At 39.8% G+C, this 23573-nt stretch overlaps 3 protein-coding genes across 4 annotated transcripts in view; all 3 read right to left on the reverse strand.

Moving 5' to 3' along the window:
- LOC311508235 (carboxyl-terminal PDZ ligand of neuronal nitric oxide synthase protein) overlaps positions 1-3104 on the reverse strand; it is a 53890-nt gene extending 50786 nt beyond the window's left edge. The window contains exons 1-2 of the mRNA XM_084572932.1: positions 2518-3104; positions 1049-1120 (exon numbers count right to left, since the gene is read on the reverse strand). Coding sequence (XP_084429058.1) covers positions 1049-1120; positions 2518-2622 — 177 coding nt within the window. The 5' untranslated portion in view covers positions 2623-3104. The remainder of the gene's footprint in view (positions 1-1048; positions 1121-2517) is intronic.
- A 2694-nt stretch (positions 3105-5798) lies between these two features.
- On the reverse strand, positions 5799-14087 carry cacfd1 (calcium channel flower domain containing 1). 2 transcript variants are annotated; one of them, XM_084572325.1, is made up of 6 exons: positions 13475-14087; positions 13242-13378; positions 10277-10349; positions 9654-9779; positions 9381-9488; positions 5799-8997 (listed from the first exon to the last, which is right to left on the reverse strand). In XM_084572325.1, exons 2-6 carry the CDS (start codon positions 13348-13350, stop codon positions 8919-8921), a joined length of 495 nt encoding a protein of 164 aa, XP_084428451.1. In that variant the 5' UTR covers positions 13351-13378; positions 13475-14087; the 3' UTR covers positions 5799-8918. The 2 variants fall into 2 exon arrangements, with proteins under 2 accessions (XP_084428451.1, XP_084428450.1); XM_084572324.1 differs by having other exon boundaries at positions 13242-14087.
- Positions 14088-14356: 269 nt separating this feature from the next.
- On the reverse strand, positions 14357-18286 carry ptcd2 (pentatricopeptide repeat domain 2). The gene is made up of 10 exons (XM_084571802.1): positions 18127-18286; positions 17626-17718; positions 17405-17534; positions 16808-16925; positions 16634-16712; positions 16451-16542; positions 16229-16342; positions 16061-16135; positions 15847-15960; positions 14357-15163 (listed from the first exon to the last, which is right to left on the reverse strand). The coding sequence occupies exons 1-10, from the start codon at positions 18251-18253 to the stop codon at positions 14945-14947; spliced, it is 1161 nt and encodes a 386-aa protein (XP_084427928.1). The 5' UTR covers positions 18254-18286; the 3' UTR covers positions 14357-14944.
- Positions 18287-23573: the final 5287 nt, after the last annotated feature.

The raw sequence follows: 23573 nt of genomic DNA on the forward strand, positions 1-23573 counted from the left end.
AGAGACCCCCGTCTTGCACACTCAGCCCATTCACGCTGACACACTGGCTCGGAAAACAGTTTGGCTTTGTCTCTGCTCCGTAGACCTACTTTTGTGAATGGGTTTCGTCTCTTTCAAACGCCGGGGTTCTGCTAATTTTAAACGCTCAAAGCGAACACAGCAGTCACCTACAAACCCAATATTTTACACTACAGGTGCCAAAACAATCTTAAAAAAAAAGAACGCGGGAGGATTCCTCTAAATGGCGAAAGAAATGTGCATGTTTTGCTTAAGAACAAATGCATTTTTTAGAGGCTTTTAAGCAAGTTATGAACCTCACATTTCTTTCTTGGATATATTCAGTCTTCGCCTGAGTTAAGAGCCTTTGACGTGTCTGAACCGAGCTAGTCCAGTGAGTCACACTTAGATTACAGAACCGCCCCGGCCGTCTGTTTCGACACCCTGTGTGAGCTACTGAAGGAAACCACAGCCCTTCTGGGATGAGGAGAGGGAACAATGATTACATGATACTCATAGTAACAGTGATACAGCTTTATGGGGGGGGGGGGGGGCAGAACATGATATAATACTGTGAATGGGGAATGCAAGGAAAGGAAATAGAAGGCTGAAAGTAAACAAATCTTTTGCAGCTCAACACGATGCAATAATAATAAGCCAGAGACTGACTTTAATCAAAGGAATGAATCACCGTGCACACACACACACACACACACATATATATATATATATATAAACTGTGACCCCTAAATTTAGAAAGGGCAAAGACAGAAACCAATGAAAGCCACACAATCCGCCTCGCTCTTATTACTTCTCCAAAATTCATCCCTGCGCCCGCTTTCCCACGTCAGAAGTCATGCTCTGCTGTCCAGCCAGTGCATGCGTCACTACATCCTCAGTACAAATGTCATCTGACAGCAGCCCACCCCTTGTATTTTGTGTGCAGATACTCTGTTGTTGTTGTTGTAAAGGTACTCTCTGTCCCCCATCCCGGAGCCAATCGCCGCAGCGCTTCAGGTCCTAAACATGACAAAATGTTTTCATCATTTACCCGAATTCTCCTCATGGCCGCCACGATCTCCATCCGGCTGTTGGGCCTGGGCACGTCGAGGCTCCCCACGTACTGTCGTAAACAAACATGCACAACAACAACAACAAGAGTCAGAGTCAGATATTGCAACGGCTTAATATTTCATGACAAACTCTGCGATATTATGAATCATACTTTTATAGAACTGTGCAGCTTATTCGACTTCAGCACCACTAAATAAACAGCGGCTCCCAAGGCCAAGTCCAGGGGCCTCCGGGGAAGCATATGATGAAACTATGAAACTGTATTTGACTTTTATAAATGCAAAAAAGTGCAGCTGTGAAAGGTATTTCACAGCTAACCTAATATTTGTACTGCAGCATGGCAGCTAGTGCATGTCTATTTGGGATAAAATGTGTAGAGGACAAAGCTATGCCTTATTAATGTGGCTTGCATATATTTGAATTTGCAGATGTGTAAGTAAGGGGCTCAAGGGACAGTGTTGCATCTGATGCTACCATCATTTTCATTACAATACATTTTTTGAGAGTGAAATCTGCAACTTCATTGTTTACTCAGATCATTTTACTTTTTTTGCTTTGTGTTCATTTATTTGCACTTATTCAGCATCTCGCTGTGCATTTATTTGTACAATTCGCAGAATATACGTGAAAAGACGTGCTCCTCTGTGCTGTGTTTTTATTTTAATTAAGACTGCCTCTCCATTAACTAGACTGCGCTACAGATTTAAAACTAAAGCTTGTGCCGACAATATTCCATTGAAATAAAGAAATGGAGGAAGTGGGGCAAACTGAGGCGAGCATGCATCTTCATAAGCAGGCCCAATAAGACAACGGATCCAGAGACTGAACCTTGACCTGGTGACACTCCCTCGTTTTTAACCCTTTCTTCCACAAGTGAAAATCTACACAAACAAATGTAAAGTACTGACTTTATCAACTATTCCTGTTTCTAAAATCTGGGAAGTGTTTTATTTTCAGTTTCATATGGCTGAAAACTGAAGCTCTTCTGGACCCTCTGTTAATCTTACAGCAGTTTATTTTCCACTCTTAGATGTGGAAAATTGTGATTTTTTTTTTAAATCTGTAAAATAATCTGCAATTCTATCAATAAATTAAAGCAACCATTACCATCTATAAAAAGCCTTCCTAAAAACTGAGCTGGCCGCTTCCCTGAAAGGTGAATAATTCAATGACTCTGAAACACCAGAAAATACACTCAGATCACTTACGAGCGTTGGATTTTATGAGTTTGTGTCAATTGTATGTTCATGCGTTTAAAGCAACTGCAAATAAAATTCTAAAACGACATCCTTGCACTGATAAACCACATGTGTTCAAGCTGCCATGTGTTCAAACTTCATGATCCCGGCTGCAGGGCTCCAGTGCACCTGCCACTCCAAGAAGAACAACTCTAAAGCCTGGATGGTTACACAGGGTCAGAAATAAGAAGGAAGAATTTGATTTCACCTTTGCTTGGAAGCAAATCCCATGCTGATAAGCCTCCTCGTTGTGCAGCGGCAGCCTAGAGTCCGCCACATCGTCCACCAGGTTGTACCTGTTCCTCACGGGCATCGCGGGCTCCGACCGATAACCTCCCGGCGCAGAAAACACTGTTTAACAACAAAACTGACAAATTCCGCCTGCGTTGGAGACGCTACAGTCCCCATGTGTTCGCACAGCGCGGCTCCAAGAGTGAGTTCCCGGTGCAGACGCAGCCCATTGTTGTTGCTTCAAAGGTCCTGTCCTCAAGAAGGACAAAACTGCGCGCTCCTTTTTTTTTTTTTTTTTTTTATTTCCCGAGACACAACCACCTAGAGACACTTCAGGATCTCTTTCCTTTCCACACGCAGCGCGCTTCTCCTATAACCCCGGAGGAGGGTGTTTGTTTCCGAAGCCACAGGGGGAAAATCCAGCCTCGTCTCCGCAGGTGATGTGGGTATTTTGGATCCCGTCCTGTTGGTGGAAACGCCGCAGCCGTCTCTCTCCCTCTCTCCCTCCACAAAGCACAAAGCGAGTCCCTCATTGGAGCGAAGTTCCCAAACATGACGCAACCCCGGAGCTGGGAGGAAAGCCAGGCAAACAAGTTAGTCCTGCCCTCAGGATATGAAAATGTGATACACTGAATCCTGGGAACTCAAGGTGGAGTTACTGAAGGGGACACATTTCAGCAGAAATTAAACCACAAAAAAATAAACAAGGAAATAGCAGCTAATAAACATTTCAAATGTCAAAATTGAAATATCTCTGCACGTGGATCCAGGCAAGTGATGCGTTTAAGTGCACACAGTTTGACTATTTAAAAACATTTTACTTTACTGCACGCCTTTGCAGTTACTTTATTTTTTTTCCCAGAATATGATTAAATGCATAAACTATGCATGGATTAAGGTCCACCAAAATATGAATGACATAACACCTTTTGCCACTTTGAATGCAGGGTTTAATGCATTTTAAAGTACTGCATTTATTTCAGTAAATTATCTTGCACTACTGTCTATCTTGCAGAAAGATTTAAATGCGTCTTTTCATAATTAAAAACGAATTATTCGTGGTCTAATGTAGGCTAAATTATTTCTTTCAGCTTCATTAAGTTGCTCTGCAATATCAGATTTATATGTGTGCACAAACCAATAATAAACCTGCAAGTGGAACATCACAGGCTGACTTTCAAAAGCATTATTAATGAAGGGTGTCCTGCCTTTGAACAAGTAGCAGAACAGACACTGAGTCAAATTCTTAAAGGCATGTCACTAAAATAGCACCACAGCGCCCTCTGTCGGTTACTTACCACAAGTTATTGAATCTATCTTGCCTCGTTTCCAGATGTCTTTTAATATTAAATCCACAGTAAAGGTCGTAAATCGTTGACCTCTCACTTCAGATGCAGCAGATTCACTTGTGTGGACCAACCACTTGAAATTAAACGAGCATATTAATGTGTGAACGCGGCCGACAAGCGCCGCAATGAAGTCCCACTAATCTGCGCTCAAAGGGTGATTTATTAAAACTAATAGGCTTTATAAGTGAGAGAAAAATGCCTCCAGCCAACACGAGGGAGTGATAATGCTCACCTAATGCAGTTTTAATTAAAGGCTGATGGGTGGTTATTATTATTAACTTGATTAATTAAGCGCTCCTTTGACCTATCAACGTCCTACACCTGAGGTCAACCTAATGCCTCTCACCGTGGTGTATCTAATGTGTTTGGCTTGCGTGAAGAGAAACAGTCTATCCAAGCTGTCCACATGGAATAATCAGAGAATTATGAGTGCAACCTGCAGGATGTGGTTTTCAAAGGTTTCAAAGACGAGCAGAATGTTAAAGGAACCGTGCAGTGTTAACACGACTTCCATCCAGTTGCAGCAAATCTTATGGAAGTGAATTACAAGGCCTGAGGGAGTTCTGTGAAGACCTAGACTTCCCCCGGATTCAGTTTGCGCTCAACAGAACAGGAAATTGTTGAATATTTTGCCAAGGATGCTTCTTGGCTTTCTGATGGATGGTTATAAGAGAAGATCGATACGCCTCTGTGTGGCAGACTTGGAAGTTTGCAGGCAGCAGGTTAGATTCAGTTTGTTATCTTGCTTGGGACACACCAGAAACAACAAGCTAAACCTTTACAAAAGCTTCCCTTCATTCGTCATTTATAAAGTCGTGTTTCAACCTTTTAACCTGTACAAACTTGTGAAATAATTAATCAGCCGGCTGTTTCTAATTGCTCCATTCTATATGACTTCAAGAGCAGTTGCCAGGCAACCAGCAGGGGCTCCTGATTCCTGAACTTTTAAGTTCAGTGTGTCAACCATGATTAGAAAGATATGAGCTGTTTAAAATTATGCACGTTTTGCACTTACAATATTTTTCAATCGTTATGTACATTTTTCAGTCCATTAAGTGCAGAGTTTCAAGAAGATGGTAATGATGCTCTGTAAAGTTAGTATCTATGGTGATCTAGCCGCTTTCACTCCTCATTTGTGACTAATGGTGTCAGACAGTCATGGTAACGTGCCTGGCTGTCTGTTAGCAGAGCTTAACAAGAGATTCCCCATCTCGGTGTTTCAGCGTCACATTTATCTCTAGCGCAGTGAAATCCATTTGGCTCCTCATCGTCATCTCATCATCTGCAATTTAGCCCAAAACCTCAAAGAAGAACCGACCAGGCTGCGGTGATTCATAGAGTTCGGCTGTTGCTCGGAAAACATCTGGAGACGTTTTATAATAATCACACTGTTCTTTGAGGTGTGAAGAGACAGGAGTACTGAAAAATAACAGGTGCTGGGTGCAGGCCTGCAGTGAAGCATCGTCATATGCTTCGTCAGTTTGGAAAGTTAATATATAATAAGTCTGTTTACAGAGAGCGACAGATACAGAGCTACGTTCGGCCAAATCTGATCAGAAAAACACCAAAAAAGGACGAGTAATGAAGTTTACAACATAACAGTATGTGCACTACATTAAATAAGCATAATACACCGATCAGGTCTGATATTATGACCACCTGATTAATATTGTTGGTACAAGGGCCTTCTGATGGTGTCCCGTGGGGTTAGTGGATCAGACTTATTCCAGTACATCCCACAGATACATGATCAGTTTGGGATCCAGTGAGTTTGGAGGCCAGGTCAACACATTGTCCTGTTCTTCATGTTTTTTCTTTAGTTGTTCCTAAAGTGTCTGTGTCAGGCTGCATCCTGCTGGGGATGGCTGCTGCCATCAAGGAGTGTCGTTGCTATGGGGTGGGGGTGCCTGGTCTGGTCTGGTCTAGGTGGGGGCTACATGTCTAAGTAACATCCACATGAATGAATGCCAGGTCCAAATGTTTCCCAGCAGAACAGTGAATTGTCACACGATGGTCAATGTTATTCACTTTTCCTGTCCTGTCAGTGGTCATAATGTTATGCCTGATCAATATATATAAAGTAATATAAAGTAAATCTGACTGTCTAAATGCCGCAAAAAGACAGAAGATTATTTCCACAGCAATTTAGCTAGGTGTCTGTTTAATGTCACAATGTACCACAGGGAAAAGGTGGGAAGACAAAAAAAAAATGTTGCCGGTACGTCAGATAGACTGATTTCACTTTTAATCTCTAAAGGAATGAGCATCAGAGAACATCTAAAAACAATCATCACATAAACTATACAAACAAAACGTGAAAAATGGCAAGCCTGGGAGATTTAGGATCCGTGCGATGTGACACCGACTCATCGTGAGGTCTTCCCCTGAAAGATGCTCCTCTTTGATCATTAATAAAAGCACAAAAGATTCACGACGCTCTGAAGTACAAAGCTCTAAGATGTTCTGTCCTATATGCGTGACATCAATAGTTCATGTTGGAAAAGAAACATTTCAAATGTCTTATTTAAAACCTTGTGGTTAGTCGCTCCAACAGCAATTCAGCGCGTGTAAACACGGGTCCGGTTTCAAGTGCCATTCATGTCACAAACACCGTTTCATTAACAAAGAGAAGAAAAAAAAATATTAAAAGCTCACTACTGAAAACGGGCTACCTCTGAAGTAGCCTACCCAGCATTTCAAACGCAGCGGGTTGGATTAGGTTGAATGCAAATCAGAAGGATTTAGTCTATGAAAGAAAGATCTAATAATTATGTGTAGTTATGGAGCACTGCAAGACGGATAACCTATCTAAAACAGGTTAAATCAGTTCTCATATCACAATGTTTAAAACATCATTTAAGATCCACTCAAAAAATACAAGCAGCATGTGCAACATCAACTAGTTTGAGGTCATACATGTATTTGAAAATCTGTGTATTTATTCAACTATACAGAAGACGCCAACACCATTGTGATAGTAGCAAGTTTGTTTAATCCACTAATTCAGAATTAGGATCAGGATTCACATCACAACACATCATTAAACACACATCCCTTAAAGCAAAAACACACACTCAACTCCTGCAGGACAAAACTAAATAATAATAATCAGTTCATGATTTTTGGATGGATGTGACGGCAGTAGTAAAATGAAAAGGGGGTAGTAGGTGGATGGCGGCGTGTTAAATCTGTAGTGTTAAACTGTGGCATATCAGTGGTGTGGATGCAGTGTTGGAACACTTGTGGACGCTGGTTGTGCACGTTTTAAATGCTTCAGAGACGCTTTTCCATTGGCTCAGATGTTAATTTCATGCTTATGCTAGCTACCACGTATGTATGCATGAACTACTATGACACTATATGCTGTGCATGGTTAAGTATGGTACCTGAGAGCTGGTGGTAAGGTGTGAAGCAGCTAGTTATAGACGCATAGGTAGTAACAGCTGCAGGAGGTAAGCAAATTAGTCCGAAAGCGTCCTCCTTACCGATGACAAAACAGAGGCAACGCAACAAAACGACACAAATGGTGCATTACTGACCGCTGCATGCCTCATTTGAATGACAAAGGTGAACCCTTGGCTCTGGTGATTGTGTGGGATACCGACCAATTAGTCCCTGAATCAAGACACTTCCCCTCATTAAATTGTGGGTTTTGGTAGAGCGTTATAGTAAAGACTCATAATAAACACGGAACATTAGGCAGATATCAAGTAATAAGACTCTAAAAGAAAGAAAAAGAGTTTTACAAATGAGAGCACATTCCAGTTCTCATTATAACGTACCGCAATGCCACATCTTGGCTACTGTTCGTTCTTTACCATATGTAAACAAGCTGAGCCGTGCACCAAAGCTACCCAAGGTTTAGTGCAGGAATGCTTCAATTGAGCATAGAAGAGAACAAAACATAAATTAAGATGAAAGGTCTTTATCTTTGGGTATACCAGATACATTCCCAGGTGTTAGAAATATCCTTACAAATGCACTCAGGCTACAGTTCAGAGTCGTGTGTGTACAGCGGGCATGATACCGCAATGCTAAATCCGCCGTCCTAAATCCCAGACACTTCAACAGAGTTCAGAAATCCACACAAAGTAATTCACTGGAAAAAACAAAACAAAACATTTTGATACTCATGCTCTGCATAAGTTAAGAAAACACTTGGTGTAGCTGTCATGGCCAATTTAAAAAGCTTCTTTAGATAAAATACACAAGTTTGAAAAACCACAACAAACACACACAGGCCTGTTAATTCATCAAACACGTCTGATGAGTTCAAACAGTTAAGACTCCCAATCATGTGAGAAAATAGAACTTCTTTAGGGCTAGTTTTCACAAGTTTGTCCCAACACTAGTCGACATTCAATGAAAACAACTGAACCTATTCTAGAGTAAATGATCCGACACACAGAGTCAAGCCCGGGCTCTATTTGCCTCATACTTTCTAAGGAGTATTATAATTATCTGGGTGTTGCTGGCATTTTCTACTTCCAGACGCTCTTGTTGCATGGCTATTTAAGTCATGCGGGATATGAAGCCAACACACAGAAAGGTCCAAGTATCATCTGCACTCCCTCTGTCACACAACTCTGAATCACAGCCTCAGAGTCAGACTGAAGTCAATTATGTACATTTTACAATCACATTAATTTCCGCTTTCCTGAAAGGCTTTTGGGCTAAATAGATTTAAGTCAAAAGAAAAAGGAGTTTAGAGCAGCAATGAGGAAGGAACAGACACACACAAAACCCATAAGAAGAACTAAAAACATTCAAAGTAAGGTGTCACATTAATAACTCCTATTACCAAATAGCGGGCTCAGGAATAATCACTTGGTTTGAATGCTATTAAATCAAGACAGGAAAACTGTCGAAGGTAAAGTAAACAAATAAACTCAGTACCAATGTTACGCAGTGTCAGAAACGATGAAAGGAGCATGGAGGGAGAGGTAGGAAGGATGGAGAACAGGGAGAAAAATTCAAGTGTAAGAACCGGAAAAATTGAGAGGAAGAGGAGGGCGGAAAGGCAGACGCCTCACTCTGTGGTTCCCGTCATCTTCTCTTCATCCCCCTGTTTCTGATGCTGCAGTCGGGCGTAAGTCACTGCATCTCCCCTGCAGGAAAAGAAAAGGAAGACAGGAATGGGAGAGAAGGATGGTAATAAAAAGGTTATGCCCGGGGAGAGGTGGGTGGGTGGGAGGAAACAAAGAAGAAGTAGCAGCAGGAATGACAGGAGAGGATAAGAGTGTTTAAGTGCAGGGTTAATACACAACGCACTCTGTCAGAAGTTAATTTACATGAATAAAGAGCTTCATTAGGACTGTTAGAATTTAACAGAGCATAAAGTAAAAATAATCATGTTAACTGATTATAATGCGGCATTTAATGCGGGAGCCTGTTTTAATTTTGGTGTGAGTGAGACATCAAGAGATCAGTTATACAGTCTGTAGTGTGCACATGTTTCTGAACTTTGCTGATCATTAGCAGGACAACTTACTTTTTGCCTAAAGACGCCAGGCCGTACAGAACTCCTGTGGCAAAGGCGATGGCGTTTCCGAACAAGGTTGTAATGGAGAAACTCAGGACCACCGGAAACAGAGCCATCCTGAAAATATGTTGACGGCAAACAAGAGGCAAAGAGTCGGTAAATCATAATACGTACAATGTATACAAAAGAACCACTTTGGCGAAAGTATGTTCGGTAGCTTTTTATGTAGTCAAGCACAGCTTCCAGTGATTTGAACGACGCACAATGCACGGTTATTCTTACCCACAATAGAAGAAGGCTTTCTGCCAGGGTCGGAGTTTATCTGCACGGGCTGCTACTGCATTAGCGAACTCTATGAACTGGCAACAGAACGGGACTTCACAGAGGAACAGCACGCAGGCGTTCAACCTTGAGAGCGGAGGAAAGGACACAAACGCAGCGGTAAATGATTGTGTATCTACTTCCATCTCATACACAGGAATCTAAACACAGTAACTGGGTGGAAAATAACCTTTATGCTGTCATATAGATTCCAAGGACATTTTCACAGTGGTAAAACCAGAAAACAGACCATGGACGGCTTAAATATACTTTAAATCCTCAAAAACATAGTCAAGATGTTCTCCACACCAGCAACACCTGAGCAGCAGGTATGGTGGCTACCTGGCTATATGAGACTACTTCCCATTATTTATACAAATACAATACATATGCACAAGATGCATTTATTAAGGTTAATGGGACACCAGTACTGAATGCCTCCAGAGGGTCTCAAAGATTGAGTTTGTGACTTTCATGTGGTGTTAAGTAAGTCATCATATGCGCATGTCTAGGCTTGTGGAATATAAATGAGCTAATTAAGACATGCTACGTCATAGGAAATTGTGTTTGTGTTGGAGACTTACACCATCCATACGCCTGCGGCAATGTTTAAAGGGTTCACAGTAACACAGTTCCACACTCCTAAGATGGCACAGGCTGCAGGATTTGGACAAAGCAGAACATGATATTATACAGATAAGTGTTAGGCATCAATATTAGCTTTTGTAATATGTATGTAAGATACACAACAGGAGAAGAAAGATGACAAAATTATCTTGTGAACAGCACAGTACAGGTTGCCTAAAACACCCACTTGCCAAAACATTAGGTACAATAGTGACAAACTAATGCATTCCAATATAAAAGTCCTGCACATCCCACCTTCGTAACATTATGTTTATGGTGAAACAGCATCAGAAAGGTGTTAATTCCCAATCATATGTGCATATCTGCAGTGCTAGTTTTCCATCTTTTACATTATTACAAGTTGCCAAAATAATGGGAACATGTGCCGGTACAACGCTGGTACAACACTTTTAAATTCCACAGCTGAATCAGCTCTCTCAGCTATTTCAAACAAATATTGATTATAATAACCGCCACGAAGCTAAGATTTAGAGAAGGACTGTTATATTAGAATGCATTTGTTTTCACTCATGTACCTGATGAGCTGGCAGATAAGTAGAGCTAAGCAGTCTGGAAACATCTGAAAAAGCTCCAGACAAACAGCTTGAATCTGGAGCAGCGATGCAGATAGAAGAGCTATTACAAAACACGCTCGTCCTGAAGATTAATTACCCATATCAGATTTGAATCACTAATTAAAACCGTGTCAAAATCAAAGCGATTTACACTTTTCATGTATGATAATTTAATTTAATGGTAATTCTGGGTGTTTTTTTGTATAACGTCTCTTTTCATCCTCTGCCACGCCTGTGATCTGTTTTGAAGGTTTCATGTCTACGTGATGTGGGGAGTGTTGCTCACAGGGCCCATGGGACCTGCTACATGCTCACTCTCAGAAATACACAACGCAAGTATACCGCACTCACACAAGCTCAGGGTTAATCAGAAAGGAAAGGCTGTCTAGAAAGGCCTGAAATCATCAATTAACAATGTCAATCATAGACCAAAAAAATACATATAATATCAGTTTTGTTCACACTAACAAAATGAAATCAACCATACCCACAAAGGGTGAGTACAGACGCACAGGTGATAAGTCAATTTTTGGGGTTAACTGTTTGTGTGAGGCCTCCATCCAGCATAAACATTTAAATAAATATACAAACTGAGATGTGCAAGATTAATGTTGGCTGCATTCCATTTAAGTGCGTTAGGTGCATATTGTGTTTCTTAATGATTAAACTTCCATTTATTTTCTTGATTTTTTCAGTAAAGGTAAAATATGTCCCCACATTTCTCAAACCAACGATTCAAACAAGGGAAGGACTCACTGTAGAAACAAACAAATATTCAGTTTCCCCAGTAAATACCTAAAATAGTGCGTATGTTTTCACAGCTGAGAACAAAATATGACAACAACAAAGCTCATTATGTACAATTATGTGATACTTAAGAGGAGAAACACGCTTTCATATTCAGCAGAAATGTGCTAAAACATTTACACGACATCAAGTGGTAAGCAGCAACAAAACAGAGCACTTAAACTCGACTGTGCTACTTCAAATTACCGGAACATGCATTTTAATTTTTCTTCTTGCGCCACTTCTTGCCACAACTATTACACAACAACTATTAGTAAGAAGACAGAAGTTGAGAATTTACTTTCCCTCGTCGTCAAGACTTTACACGGTTCCAGCTTCTCAAATGCCAAAACTGCTTTTCCTTATCGTTATTAATATAATTTGAAGGTTTTGATGGTTGATTAGACACTATAAGTGCATTTGTGATGGTTATTTCTCAGTCTTTTCTGAATTTTTACCATCATTTACTTCATTAGGAAAATAATCAGCAGGTAAAGCGGCAATAAAAATTACTAACAGATGCAGCCATGCACAAACTGGTAAAAATTAACACCATACATTTGACTACAACAGTGAAATTCTGCTTACAATGCACCTGTATTTACTACTTTAACTTTAAATACTTTAAAAACTCCTGATAGTACAAAATTATCCCATTTACAATGTGATATCAGCACTTTTACTCAATTAAAGGTTCTGCCCTCTCATCTCAGTATGTACCGCACCTGCTATATATATGGTTGAAATGACAATAAATGACAATACTCTTCGACCTTTGATACAAGTATGAGCTTTTGTTATTGAGTCAACACAACAGTTTCAAGCATGAACTCCAGGGTGAGAAGAGAGGATAAATATGCTTTGTGTCAACGTGAACTGCCGGGGCCAGATGAGCCCACACGCACACACATTCCACTCCTTCAGACCATCCACCCTCCTTAATAATACAGCACCCATTGAATATGCAGTGGTTAATGTGATACAGTCACTGTGACTCTGGTGTCACTGTGAAGGAGAGACAGACGGACGGACGGAGGGAGGGAGAGGAAGGAGGAGGGCTGCAATGCTGCTGGAAAACTGCAAATCCAGCAGTGACAATCACTTGTGCCTCGCTTTAAACTCCTGGTTGCACATACCAGGTTATGTGTGCCCTCGTCACAGCATTAACTTAAGAATAATAGGTTGTTATGAAAATGAGCAAACCACACAAACAGGCGGTGCCCAGCGGTGGCTGCTGCTGCTGCTGCTGCAGTGATGGGGACAATGAGCTGTGACAAGGCTTTTGTTTAGTGGCAGAGCAACTGAAGTGCGGTAAATACACAATCAAAAACGTGTTTTATTTAACTAATCTGATACCTTTTCAATTCTGCTTCTCATCTGAACCTTATATAAAAAACAAAACAAAGGGACTCACACAATAAACAGTGTCAAGTATGGTGACAATAAATTCACCTGTCACAGAAAATGACACTAAACAGTAACATTACACACGTAGCTATGGGCAAATCATTTACTATGTACTTGTGAATTAAAACAAATTAACTTTTTTCCGATTACTTACATATTCCTCCCAAAACCCCAGCTATTTTGCAGAGCCATCTGTACCACCATGTCATGCCATCATCCTCCGGGGCGGTTTTAGTAGGCGCTGCGCTCTCTTCGGTGCTCATTGTGTTTTTCTAGCTACGTTTGCTAAAGCTACCGAAAGCCAATATTTAACAAACGTTAGCCCGACACCGCTCGACAATATATAAATTAAGTTAAAAAAGAAACAACAACCGCTAACTAACTTACTACGAGGCCGGAGTCACTTTCAGAATTAGCATATGTAATTTAAACTTTCGAAGCCCGTTTCCTTTCCTTTGTCCGCCCGTGTTGCGGCCAGCTGCCTGATGTTACCAGCGGCTTTTCACACAGCTCACCCCAGTCAGTCAGTGCCAGCTAAGCGGCTAGCTTGATGCTAAAGAGCACCGCCAACGGCTGCCACTAGGAGCGGGTATCACCGCTGCATATGTCCTCAACTTTCTAATAGTCTTATAAAAGTGAACAAAAACTATTCCCCTGTTGTCGTTTTACTGATTTAAAACGAATATATCCGTTTTGGTTTGGTTTAAATTAGCATAACTGCTATTCCCGTCCGTGATTCCTGAGACGACGCAAGCGGTGCATTGTGGGAGGGACTTGATGTGCGTCATGCTTTGTTTACATGCGGGGAGCGTTCCAATCAGCTGATTTGATTAAATAACATTTTACAACACATGTGTGCTCATCACAAATATAAGGCCCATAGCTTTTAATATTTTAATATTAAAATACTTTTCAGGTGTGTCCTCAGGTCCACATTATGATTCCAGTCACAAGGCTTTTGTTTAAGTAACCATAAATACTGTATTTGCACATTCAATCATAAATCAATTTGTCCCCACATATAGCTTTAATTTTAATGTTTTCTTAGAACCAATCCAGAATTCTTTAATTACCTGGATAAAATAACAAAATAAATATTTTTTACAATGTATGACAGAGACTATTAACATTATATAGATTATATAGATTTTTTTAGAAATAAATCTTGTCTCACTGTGACTCAGATTAACAAGTCCTTACACAAGAGAGGTGCTGACTACCTGTGAGTGGAAAGCTAGACTACATTACAACCCATACACTTTCAAAACTGTATATTGAAGATTGTGCGAAATACCAAGTCAAGAGAGTAAGCATAAAAAAAGCATATGAAGAAAAGAAAAAAAAAAAAAGATTTTCTTTTTAAATATCCGATTAATTTTTAATCGTTCACACACACGTACATATTCACATTCCTCCCAAATCCCTCATGACATTAAAACTTTAAACCCATTTATGACGGTGTTACTTCTGTAATGTTCTCTTTGCAGCTTTCTGTTGAGGTACAGGCAACACGTGGGGCCAAAGTCCCGTCTGCAGAGGGTTTCTGTGTCTGTGTTTAAGGATAGATGGATAACTGGAAACTAATAGGGATGAGGTTTGCCGGTAACAACATTTTCTAAACTGTGTAGTTCAGTAACTTTATTAAAAGACAAATCCGTCTAAGAGCATGTAAAGTTGATTTTGTGACCAGAATGAATGCATGTATTTGTTATTCTATTGATGGTGAGGTCTCTCACAAATGTTAGTGTTGTAGTAGAAAAATAAACTTATTTAAATTTATATTTTCATTTTACATTTTTGCAGATGCAAGATCAATACTATCGGTTATTGTGGGTGCTTAAATGAGCGACTTTGACCTCATTCTGACAGCAAATTAGAGGTCAGAGGCTTCAGAGTCCTCCGGCTGGTCTTCCTCTCGTCTATTTGCACTGTTTTCCTCTTCCCGGTGGGGGTGTGGCACAGCATGTCGTCCATGGTCCGCCAAGTCACCTGACCAGCGTGTTCAAGTTGAGTCACTATTTGCTGTGCTTGCATCATGTGTGGTCTGCCCTCACTCCGCAAAAGGAGCAAATCCACCTGAAACAGGTCAAAAGAGGATGCAGAGTTAACTATTATCTAATTTGAGTGACATTTCCTCAAAGTAATTCTGGTCAATTATTTCAGTAAAGGATACCAAAAATGCTTTATCACAATTATGACACATTAAACTAAGCAAATGGTGTAAATTGGTACCTAAGTCTAAAGTCAGAGTTGTCTTTTGCTTACATTAGATATTTACAGAGCAAGGCGTGTACAAGTGGACAAGAAGTGAGCCGGAGATGAAAACACAAATCTAAAATTTGTTTTGTGGAAAAATGGAAGAACATTTAATATTGTTTAGGCAGAATTATTCTTTTCTTTTTGGAAGAGCTATCGGGGTTGCCAGATCTCTCAAGAGACAAGTCTTGAACAATGTAAATGTTCTCCCTATGCATCTGTCTGAAAAATTACACTTTAGGGTTCATAAGGTATAAAGCAAATGAAAAGGTCGATCTATGCTCATGTTCACTTCTTCCACTGGAGTGAATAGACACATTACGTCCCGCTAGTCTCCTAGAGAGGCAGGGCTGTGGCAAAATCCACATGATGCAAAAAAATTTCATTAAATTCCATAAAAAAAAAAAACAAATTCATCTAAAAATCAGTAATAAAAAGAATCACAATGTATATGCATATATAGATTTTTTTAGAAGTAGAAGTAACATCTGTGTTTCACTCACCACCTCCTGTGAAAATGCAAGCTTTTTCACAAAAGGAGGGCTGTTAGGCAACAGGGCTGCTGATAGGATGGTAATGGCGTCCATCGTTTTTCCTGACATTATCAGTTTTAAAACCTGACACACAGTGGAAAAAAACAAAACAAAAAACAAATGTTATCATGGAACAACAACTGCAAGAAATATAGTATACTACATTTACATTCTGCAGCTTTACCTTCAAGTTTTGGCATAGTCTGCTGTCGGTGTTCATAATTTGTGAATACAATGTGTGTGCCTTTCGGATGTCATTCTGGAACAAAAAAACAAGAAAAAAACCATGACATTTTTCACATCTTCCTTCATGCATGATAGGAACAGACATTGAAGTAAACATATAACTTACCCTTTGAAGTGCTAATGCGACAGCAAAACAGTAAGCGTGTCTGGGGATGAAGTTCCCTTTGGCTTGTTCTTCTTCAATTAGAGCAGTGCAGATCCTGTAGGACTCTGCTGTGTTCTGACCAAAATTAAACGGGACATCAGCTCACAGAACTCCACACATAAATATAGGTCTTGGGCCTGCAATGTTGAATAAAGATGGTGGATTAAATAAGTAAAGTATTACCAGCTTATAGCATGTAGCAGCCACCAGTGTCAATGTGTCTTTGTTGAATTTTAGACCTTGGTTCCTCATGATTCTCAGTATCTCTAAAGCACCTGCAAATAGTGAAAGTTTGGAAATATAACACACCAATGATGACAACTGTAGGAAAAGAACAAAAAAAAGGAGGGCCAAATGGTGACTTACTTTCATAGGAGCCTTTTATGAATAACATGTCTATAGCAATGTTAAAGGAGGTTGTGTCGTTGAAAAATCCCTTCAAACTCTGTTCATACAAGAGAATTATTACATGTCATTAGTCAATTCAGAGAAAAGTACCTGCTGCTTCGTTGTTTGTACTTTGGTTAATGTAATATTGACCTTATCTGAAACTGTTGCAGCAGCCAGGTCCTCCATACCCAGTTCATAGCACAGTCTCATAAAAAGAGGACCAAACTTGAAGTCTCCATACAACATGTTACAGTTCTCTGTGTGATACCTTGTGAGGAGAAATGAAAGGATCAGCTATTAACAATTCAGACATTTGACATGTGTGGTGGGTCACAATGTGATGCTTTTGCTCTGCCAAATGTGTATCAAAAAACTGAAAACTATGAAGACAGAACAAAACTTAACAATACACGGTGCAAATAACATTGCCTTAGTTTTGTTTACATTTAAAAGCAGTTTGAGTCTATTAAAGTATACTGAAATAAGTCACATTGCAAATTAAGATCTGCAGACTAAGATCTGGCCACAAATGTCATGAATATATAATGAAAAAACAGAGGCCCCAAAGTAGAGTCCTGGGGAACTCCCTTCACCAAAACAAGAGTATAAACAACAAGACTAGACCTTTCAAACAACACAGAGTAATAAATATTCACAGTGGATAGTTATTTGTTACACGTGTAATGGACTTTTTTTATATAGTCGACTAGTACAGTGTTGTAATTTGTTGTTGTAATTTTTTTGTACCTGTAGACAGCATCTCTGGCTACCAGCATATCATCTGGTGTCTGGCACAGATGAAGGAGTAGTTTCAGCTCATCTCGCATAATCAGCTCCTTCTTTTGTAGCTTATGCCTGATTTGCTCAATATAATTTCCTGTAAAATTAATTAAAGAAAAAATAAATAAATGCATAAGCTTTTAAGACATGAAACTGCAGTTTTGTGCCAGTGATTACAACTACTCCACCTTTCGATCCAGTGACAAGGTGAGCCACAGCCAGTTTCCTCTGCTGGAAGTCTTGCAGTTTGATAACATCTTCTGACAACAGATGCCTTTTAGCTGCAGAGAAAAAAATGCAGTGCAGTTACAATAAGGAATATTTCATCTATTACTAAGAAGTCACCAAACACGAATGGACAAAAAAAAACCACAGAGTCCCTTATAATCTGACCTGGATGCCTGGGTGGTTAGCTACTGAGCTATATACATCAAATTTTCAAAGATCTTGGCTAAAGGTGTTACAAACTCCACCAGTGAAGCTCATTATCAGGCAGTTTGTGGTTGGCTTATCAGCACAACACACTCATGTTGACTGTTGTTACAGACAGCGTGCGAAGGTTACTTATGTTCACGTGTGGAATATTTACAAGATGCTAGCTTGTCTCTGTCTGTCAACCATGCACGTTTTAGGAGTCACTTTTTATTTTATCAAAAGCGACACACGTTGCCGAGTTTTGTTGTCCTTACCTCCGACGCAGCTTTCAATCCAGCCTGGCTTTAAAACACCACAAAACACTTTAGAGGGCTTATAAAGCAACGACCGACAACATTTACCAAGACTCCCCAGCGCCATGTTGCCCACTGCCTGTACCATTGCAAAACAAACTAAGGGGGATGTCAGTTGACATATAACAAAGTTTAAAAAACACAATTTATCTCACAGAACACTCATATGTTTAATTTAAAATTACATTACAGCAGTTTTGATTAAATTAATTTGAGTTGAACTGCACACTATATCTAGCTAGTTGTTTAAGTTCGGTACCACTCGCTTGTCAGTTGGTATCATCCAATATGGCGCTGCCCTGTCATTCATTTTCAAGTCCACATAATTCACTTGATGATATTTTTTTATGCTCAGCGACAAGACGTTATGTTATTGTTTTTGTGCCACACGTTTTTTTTTTTTTTACCCAGAAATATTACAAGCGATTTATTAATCGCACAGCAGCCAAAACGTCTACTTATTTTAACCTGCGGGTGGTGCTGTTGTATTGAACAACATGTCTGATGACTTCTGCCTGGTTTTGCAGACAGTCTATGGTTCTGCCCAACGATTGTATACAAAAGTAAAAATAATAGAAATTTAAACAATAAATTAATATGACAAAAACAACAATTAGTAGAATAATCGGCATCATAATAATTATAATTTCATTGTTGTATTGTTATTTTTAATCAAAACGTTGGCAGAAATTAATTTCTATACCCTCCTGCTCATTAATTGTTTTATATTTAGTTTTAGGCTTAATATTTACATTACATTAAATTCACTGAATTTTTAAATTGTTACCTTGTTCCAACAAAAGCTGCTGCAGTGTTCAAATTTTGCATTACTGCAATATTAAAGCTCAACAAAGACGGAAAGGAAGCTCCATTACACAAAGAAGTCCCTGTGAATGCTCATAAAGCCTTCCATCTGATTTGTTACCGGTCTCTAATTTTAAAATTAAATATATTTTCCAACCGACTGTAGAGCTAAACTGCATGGAAGAACAAAGCTCTCACGTTGGCTTATAGACAACAGTCTTTTTTCTTTCTTTTTTCTTTCAAAGGGTCAGTAATTTTACATTCTTGAAATGTAAAAGAGTGTATACTGGCTAAACAAAGATTAAATATATGAAAATAACAATAATGTTGCACATTTTTCTTTTGAACGTATCTGATCTTGATTTGCTCAGAGTCACAAAAACAGTCACTGACGAGAAATGATGATGAGAATGTGGGCCTATTATTTTATTTATGCAGTCACTCATCACTTCAGTATAGAAGGCTGCAGTAAGCACCAAATCCTGCCACTAGTCAGTGTACCCGTTGACCCACACAGCATTACATAACCAAGGACCCGTGTCCTTAGTAGAGTTCTTCTGCAGTTTCTCTGTGACGGTCGTGTTGGGTCAAACAACTATTAAAATTAAGTCTTATAACTGTATATAGCGGTAAAAAAAAGTTTTAATATGTTAATTTTCTATTGGAGTAAAAGCCATTGTACATTATTGATTCTTCAAGTTCATTAAAGAACCTTGTTTTTTCATTGCCCTTAATGGTAAGATGTAATTTTCCACTGTAGACAGTTTGCAGACTGTACAGTTCATGGGGCAGACTAAAGTGGAACAGTCGCTAAACCTGCAACCATTTTTAATCAGAAGAAAAGCTCTATGTATGTTCCAAAAAAAAATCATTCCAATGATTAAGGTGCTTCCCAGATAAACTCCAAAGATACAGTAGACAGTCATGCACAGAAAAAAAACAGGGCCGGGACAGGGAGGTTCCCCACTGTTGCCTTGGCAACACGATCTCAGCCCATCCAGCTGAGATTGCTTGCTCAGCCAATCAGACGCAGGGCCTTGGATAATTTATGGTATCCTGCAAGGTGCATGTGTCTCTGTGGAGTTCGGCCTCTCTCTCTCTCTAACTGCGTACAATTTAGTGTGATCATTTAGGCAGCTCATGATAAAGTTTCTCAAATCATTTAGGGGTCAGAAACGAATGTAATGTTTCTATTATGCAATAATAAAAACAAGGAAATACAGCTCTTTTTGCAGGGGTTTCCATTTCAGCACTCAGACTCTGATTTCCCTTGACAAACAGCCAGTTTGTGCTGTCAGGCAGTAGCTCTTAGATCTTCTTTGATTTTTCCCCGTGTGCACTTCCCTTTGGTTTTGGAAAGTGCCTGGGGTGTCCCATCATCATTAATAAATGTCCCCACTGAAAGCGTTTTGGAACAGTACAAAAAAAAAAAGAAAAGAAACAGCTGGTAGTGATTGCTATGACAGTCTGCCTGTGCCTCAGCTATAAAGCCACTGTCCTTGAAAGACAATTAAATAGGTTACCTTTCATCTGCAGCAAGACTTATAGTGTCCATTCGTGTGGGTGCTTATTCACCCTCTGACAGATTTTCTAATAAATCATAAAGCCCGTGGCTGCTCCTTGAGTTTGGATAAATAGCAGGCATGCACTCTCATTTGCATAACTTATTTATAGACATAAATGTATATGAATCTGCTTTATATTTACTGAGATAGCTCTGAGAGAGTATGAGCTCAGTATTCACTTGCTGAAATACATCAAACATGTAGAGCTGTGGCCCCCCACTGTACCACAAAAGGTTTCTGAACTGTGGAGACAAGTCTTATTATCTTGATTTACTGTGTTCCTGCATGGACTGATTTCTCGGTCAGTGTCCCTGAGGTATCTGATCTAGCATTGCCGACCACTGCAGGCATTTCCTCCTGGATACAACAAAGCGTGCACATATTATGCATTAAGGTACTGTTCTTATCATCGAGCTGCTCCACAGGCACTGAGTTGTGGCTGCTCCTAAAAAGGCAAATGACAGGTGACAAATTTAACCATGATGTTTCCCCCCCCCCCCCTGATTTAAATTCATACAACTCTGTAATGTTTTGAGTTTCAGGTATTCCCACATGCTTACACACTCATGCTAACAATGGTAACAACCATGCATGAGTAACTTTCTAATTTTACTATTATTTACTATTAGGCACTAAATACAAATTTTAATATTGGCAGAAATTCATCCTGAGGGGAAATGTCTATACATCTTCACCCACAGGTCGCTAAAAGCCAATAGTGCGTGGCACTAGACAAAAGGTCAGAGCTTCATCAGTAGGATAAATGATCTATGGACCGTGCATGTCTGGACAGATTTGTAAAGCAATCTATCGCGATAATTCAGCCTTGACCAAAGTAGTGGACCTGTCGAGCAGCAGCGCCATCAGCAGAGCCACAAAATACTAATACTGTGCCCATAGAATAACTGCATACCAGAATAATTAACACAAACCTGCAACATCAGACAAATATCCTGGCTTACTGGAGAGGTCCATGTTGAAACAATCACACAGATACTGTTTTTTGGCTTTGATAATGAGCCTCCAGTCTCTGTCTGCAGCTCTATCTGAGGACATAAATCCCTCCTCGGTCCTGTCTGGCTTTCAGGGACACTTGTCACCACCAGTGAGGTCAAGCAATTCCCCTCCTGGGCCACAATGTCACTTACAGCCAATCATCTGTGAGTACACAACTTTAACATGGCAGCCACTATTATGCTGTCTGTCACTATGTGTACGTAGCCAGTTTGGGATTTCTGCTACTGAGCATAGATTTAGGTTTAACTCAGTAAGGTTAAAGTACAGGCAGGTAAAAAAATAAAAATAAATACAAAAAAATAAATATAATATATACTACTTTGGAGGGCTGGAGCCTATCCCAGCTGTCATTGGGCAAGAGGCGGGGTACACCCTGGACAGGTCACCGGTCTATCTCAGGGCTAACACAGAGAGACAGACAACCATTCACACTCACATGCACACCTACGGGCAATTTTAGAATCACCAATGAACCTAACGAGCATGTCTTTGGATGGTGGGAGGAAGCTGGAGTACCCGGGTAGAACCCATGCAGACACAGGGAGAACATGCAAACTCCACACACAAAATAACTGTATTAACATTGACATTGACATTATAAGACTGACATTCATGGTCCCCAGAGGATAAAACCAGCAGACACTGGTGAACAACTGAATTTGTCTTTGGTCGGTATCTTCCACTTTTCAGTTTTTATAAAATGTCTCTACAGCTATTGAATGGATTAGCTTGAATTTATAGAGATTCATGGTCCTCAGAGGGTGAATCCTAATTACCTTAATGATCCAATAAAAACTTCTTATAGTGCCACCAGACCGGCTGTATCCTGTAAAATATCTTAATATTCACTGATTGGCGTATCTTAATTATTTTTGTGATCCACTGACTTTTCATGCAGTGTCCCCAGAAGGGTGTATGTATGTTTTTTATATATAAAGAAAAAGAAAAGACAAACACTCCAATCGTTATTTTTCACAACAGATTTTTATTGTGGTTGTTTTTGAATGTTTGTTCTTTAGTAGTGGTTCCTCTTACATTAGCTTTGCCATATGGGTGGAGCAAATATTGCACACAAACATCAGAAAGCACTAAGGAATATTTCCACTTGAAACTAATTGCTATAGGTTACATATGAGTTTGGAGGTGGGAGGGGGGAAGGGCGGAGAGGATGCGCAATCACGAGACAAATATACCGCACAAATGCAGACAAACCTTATTAAAGTTCTCCCGAGAGAAAGATAAGGAGAAAAGGCAGATAAATAGATGGAGAGAGAAATAGAAGAAGTGTAGAGAAAGAAGAGAAATGTCAGTTCAAGAGAAATGTCAGTTTCAAGAGTCTTGTTGGTATATGATGCTTGATTGACGGTAAGGTTGTGGTGTTAGTCGGAGGTTCTCCTGCAGGAAAACTGGTCAATAGTGCTATCATGAACACCTGACAGAAATATCTGGTGACCTGTAGTCATGGTTTGTTGAATGTTTCTCCAGAAGCTGGCCTGTCAAAGTTGATCTGTGGCCTCTGTACTGTTAGTTTGGTATGTGTCGTTTTCTTGTGTTTAAAGTGTCTAGCTTTTGTTACTTTCATTTAAGATACACTCACTCTCGTCTCTGTGTGCCGCCCCTCTCAATGACTCAACGATTCCCTTTCATTCTGGCTAAAGCTTTTTAGCCTCCCTTAAAGCTCATATCATCCTGGAACTCTAAGATGTGCTGCACCCAGAATCAGGTTTTATATCCATACAGTGCCACTGGTTATCACTGTAGTTAGTGGAGTATATTTAAGTCATGGCACAACTTGCAAAGCCTTGCACAGCATACATAGCCCTGATGTTCTTCATGTTCTTAAGCCTAAGCAAAATCCCCATTAAAAAAAGAGAAAAATCCTAACGTATCATGCGCGTCTTCCCACACCATTAGCCACAAAGCTATTTATAATTATAGTACAAAGCTTTAGAAAAACAAGACATTTTAAGGTTTATGAAAATATCCTGCTTCACCAGCTTTACAACGGGAAAGGGCTAGCTC

Source organism: Chelon labrosus, assembly GCF_963514085.1.
Source record: "Chelon labrosus genome assembly, chromosome: 22".
NCBI classification, from domain to species: domain Eukaryota; kingdom Metazoa; phylum Chordata; class Actinopteri; order Mugiliformes; family Mugilidae; genus Chelon; species Chelon labrosus.

Excerpts from the sequence above, each read along its gene's own strand:
- cacfd1 (XM_084572325.1), bottom strand. The coding sequence starts at position 13,350 with ATGAGCACCGAAGAGAGCGCAGCGCCTACTAAAACCGCCCCGGAGGAT. Across the intron at positions 9,780-10,276 it reads GCCGCAGGCGTATGGATGGT|GTTGAACGCCTGCGTGCTGT; the intron begins GTAAGTCTCCAA and ends TCCGCTCTCAAG. Across the intron at positions 9,489-9,653 it reads AAAGCCTTCTTCTATTGTGG|GATGGCTCTGTTTCCGGTGG; the intron begins GTAAGAATAACC and ends ACATATTTTCAG.
- ptcd2 (XM_084571802.1), bottom strand. The coding sequence starts at position 18,253 with ATGGTACAGGCAGTGGGCAACATGGCGCTGGGGAGTCTTGGTAAATGT. Across the intron at positions 16,926-17,404 it reads GCCAGAGATGCTGTCTACAG|GTATCACACAGAGAACTGTA; the intron begins GTACAAAAAAAT and ends TCTCCTCACAAG. Across the intron at positions 16,343-16,450 it reads CTGCTACATGCTATAAGCTG|AACACAGCAGAGTCCTACAG; the intron begins GTAATACTTTAC and ends AATTTTGGTCAG.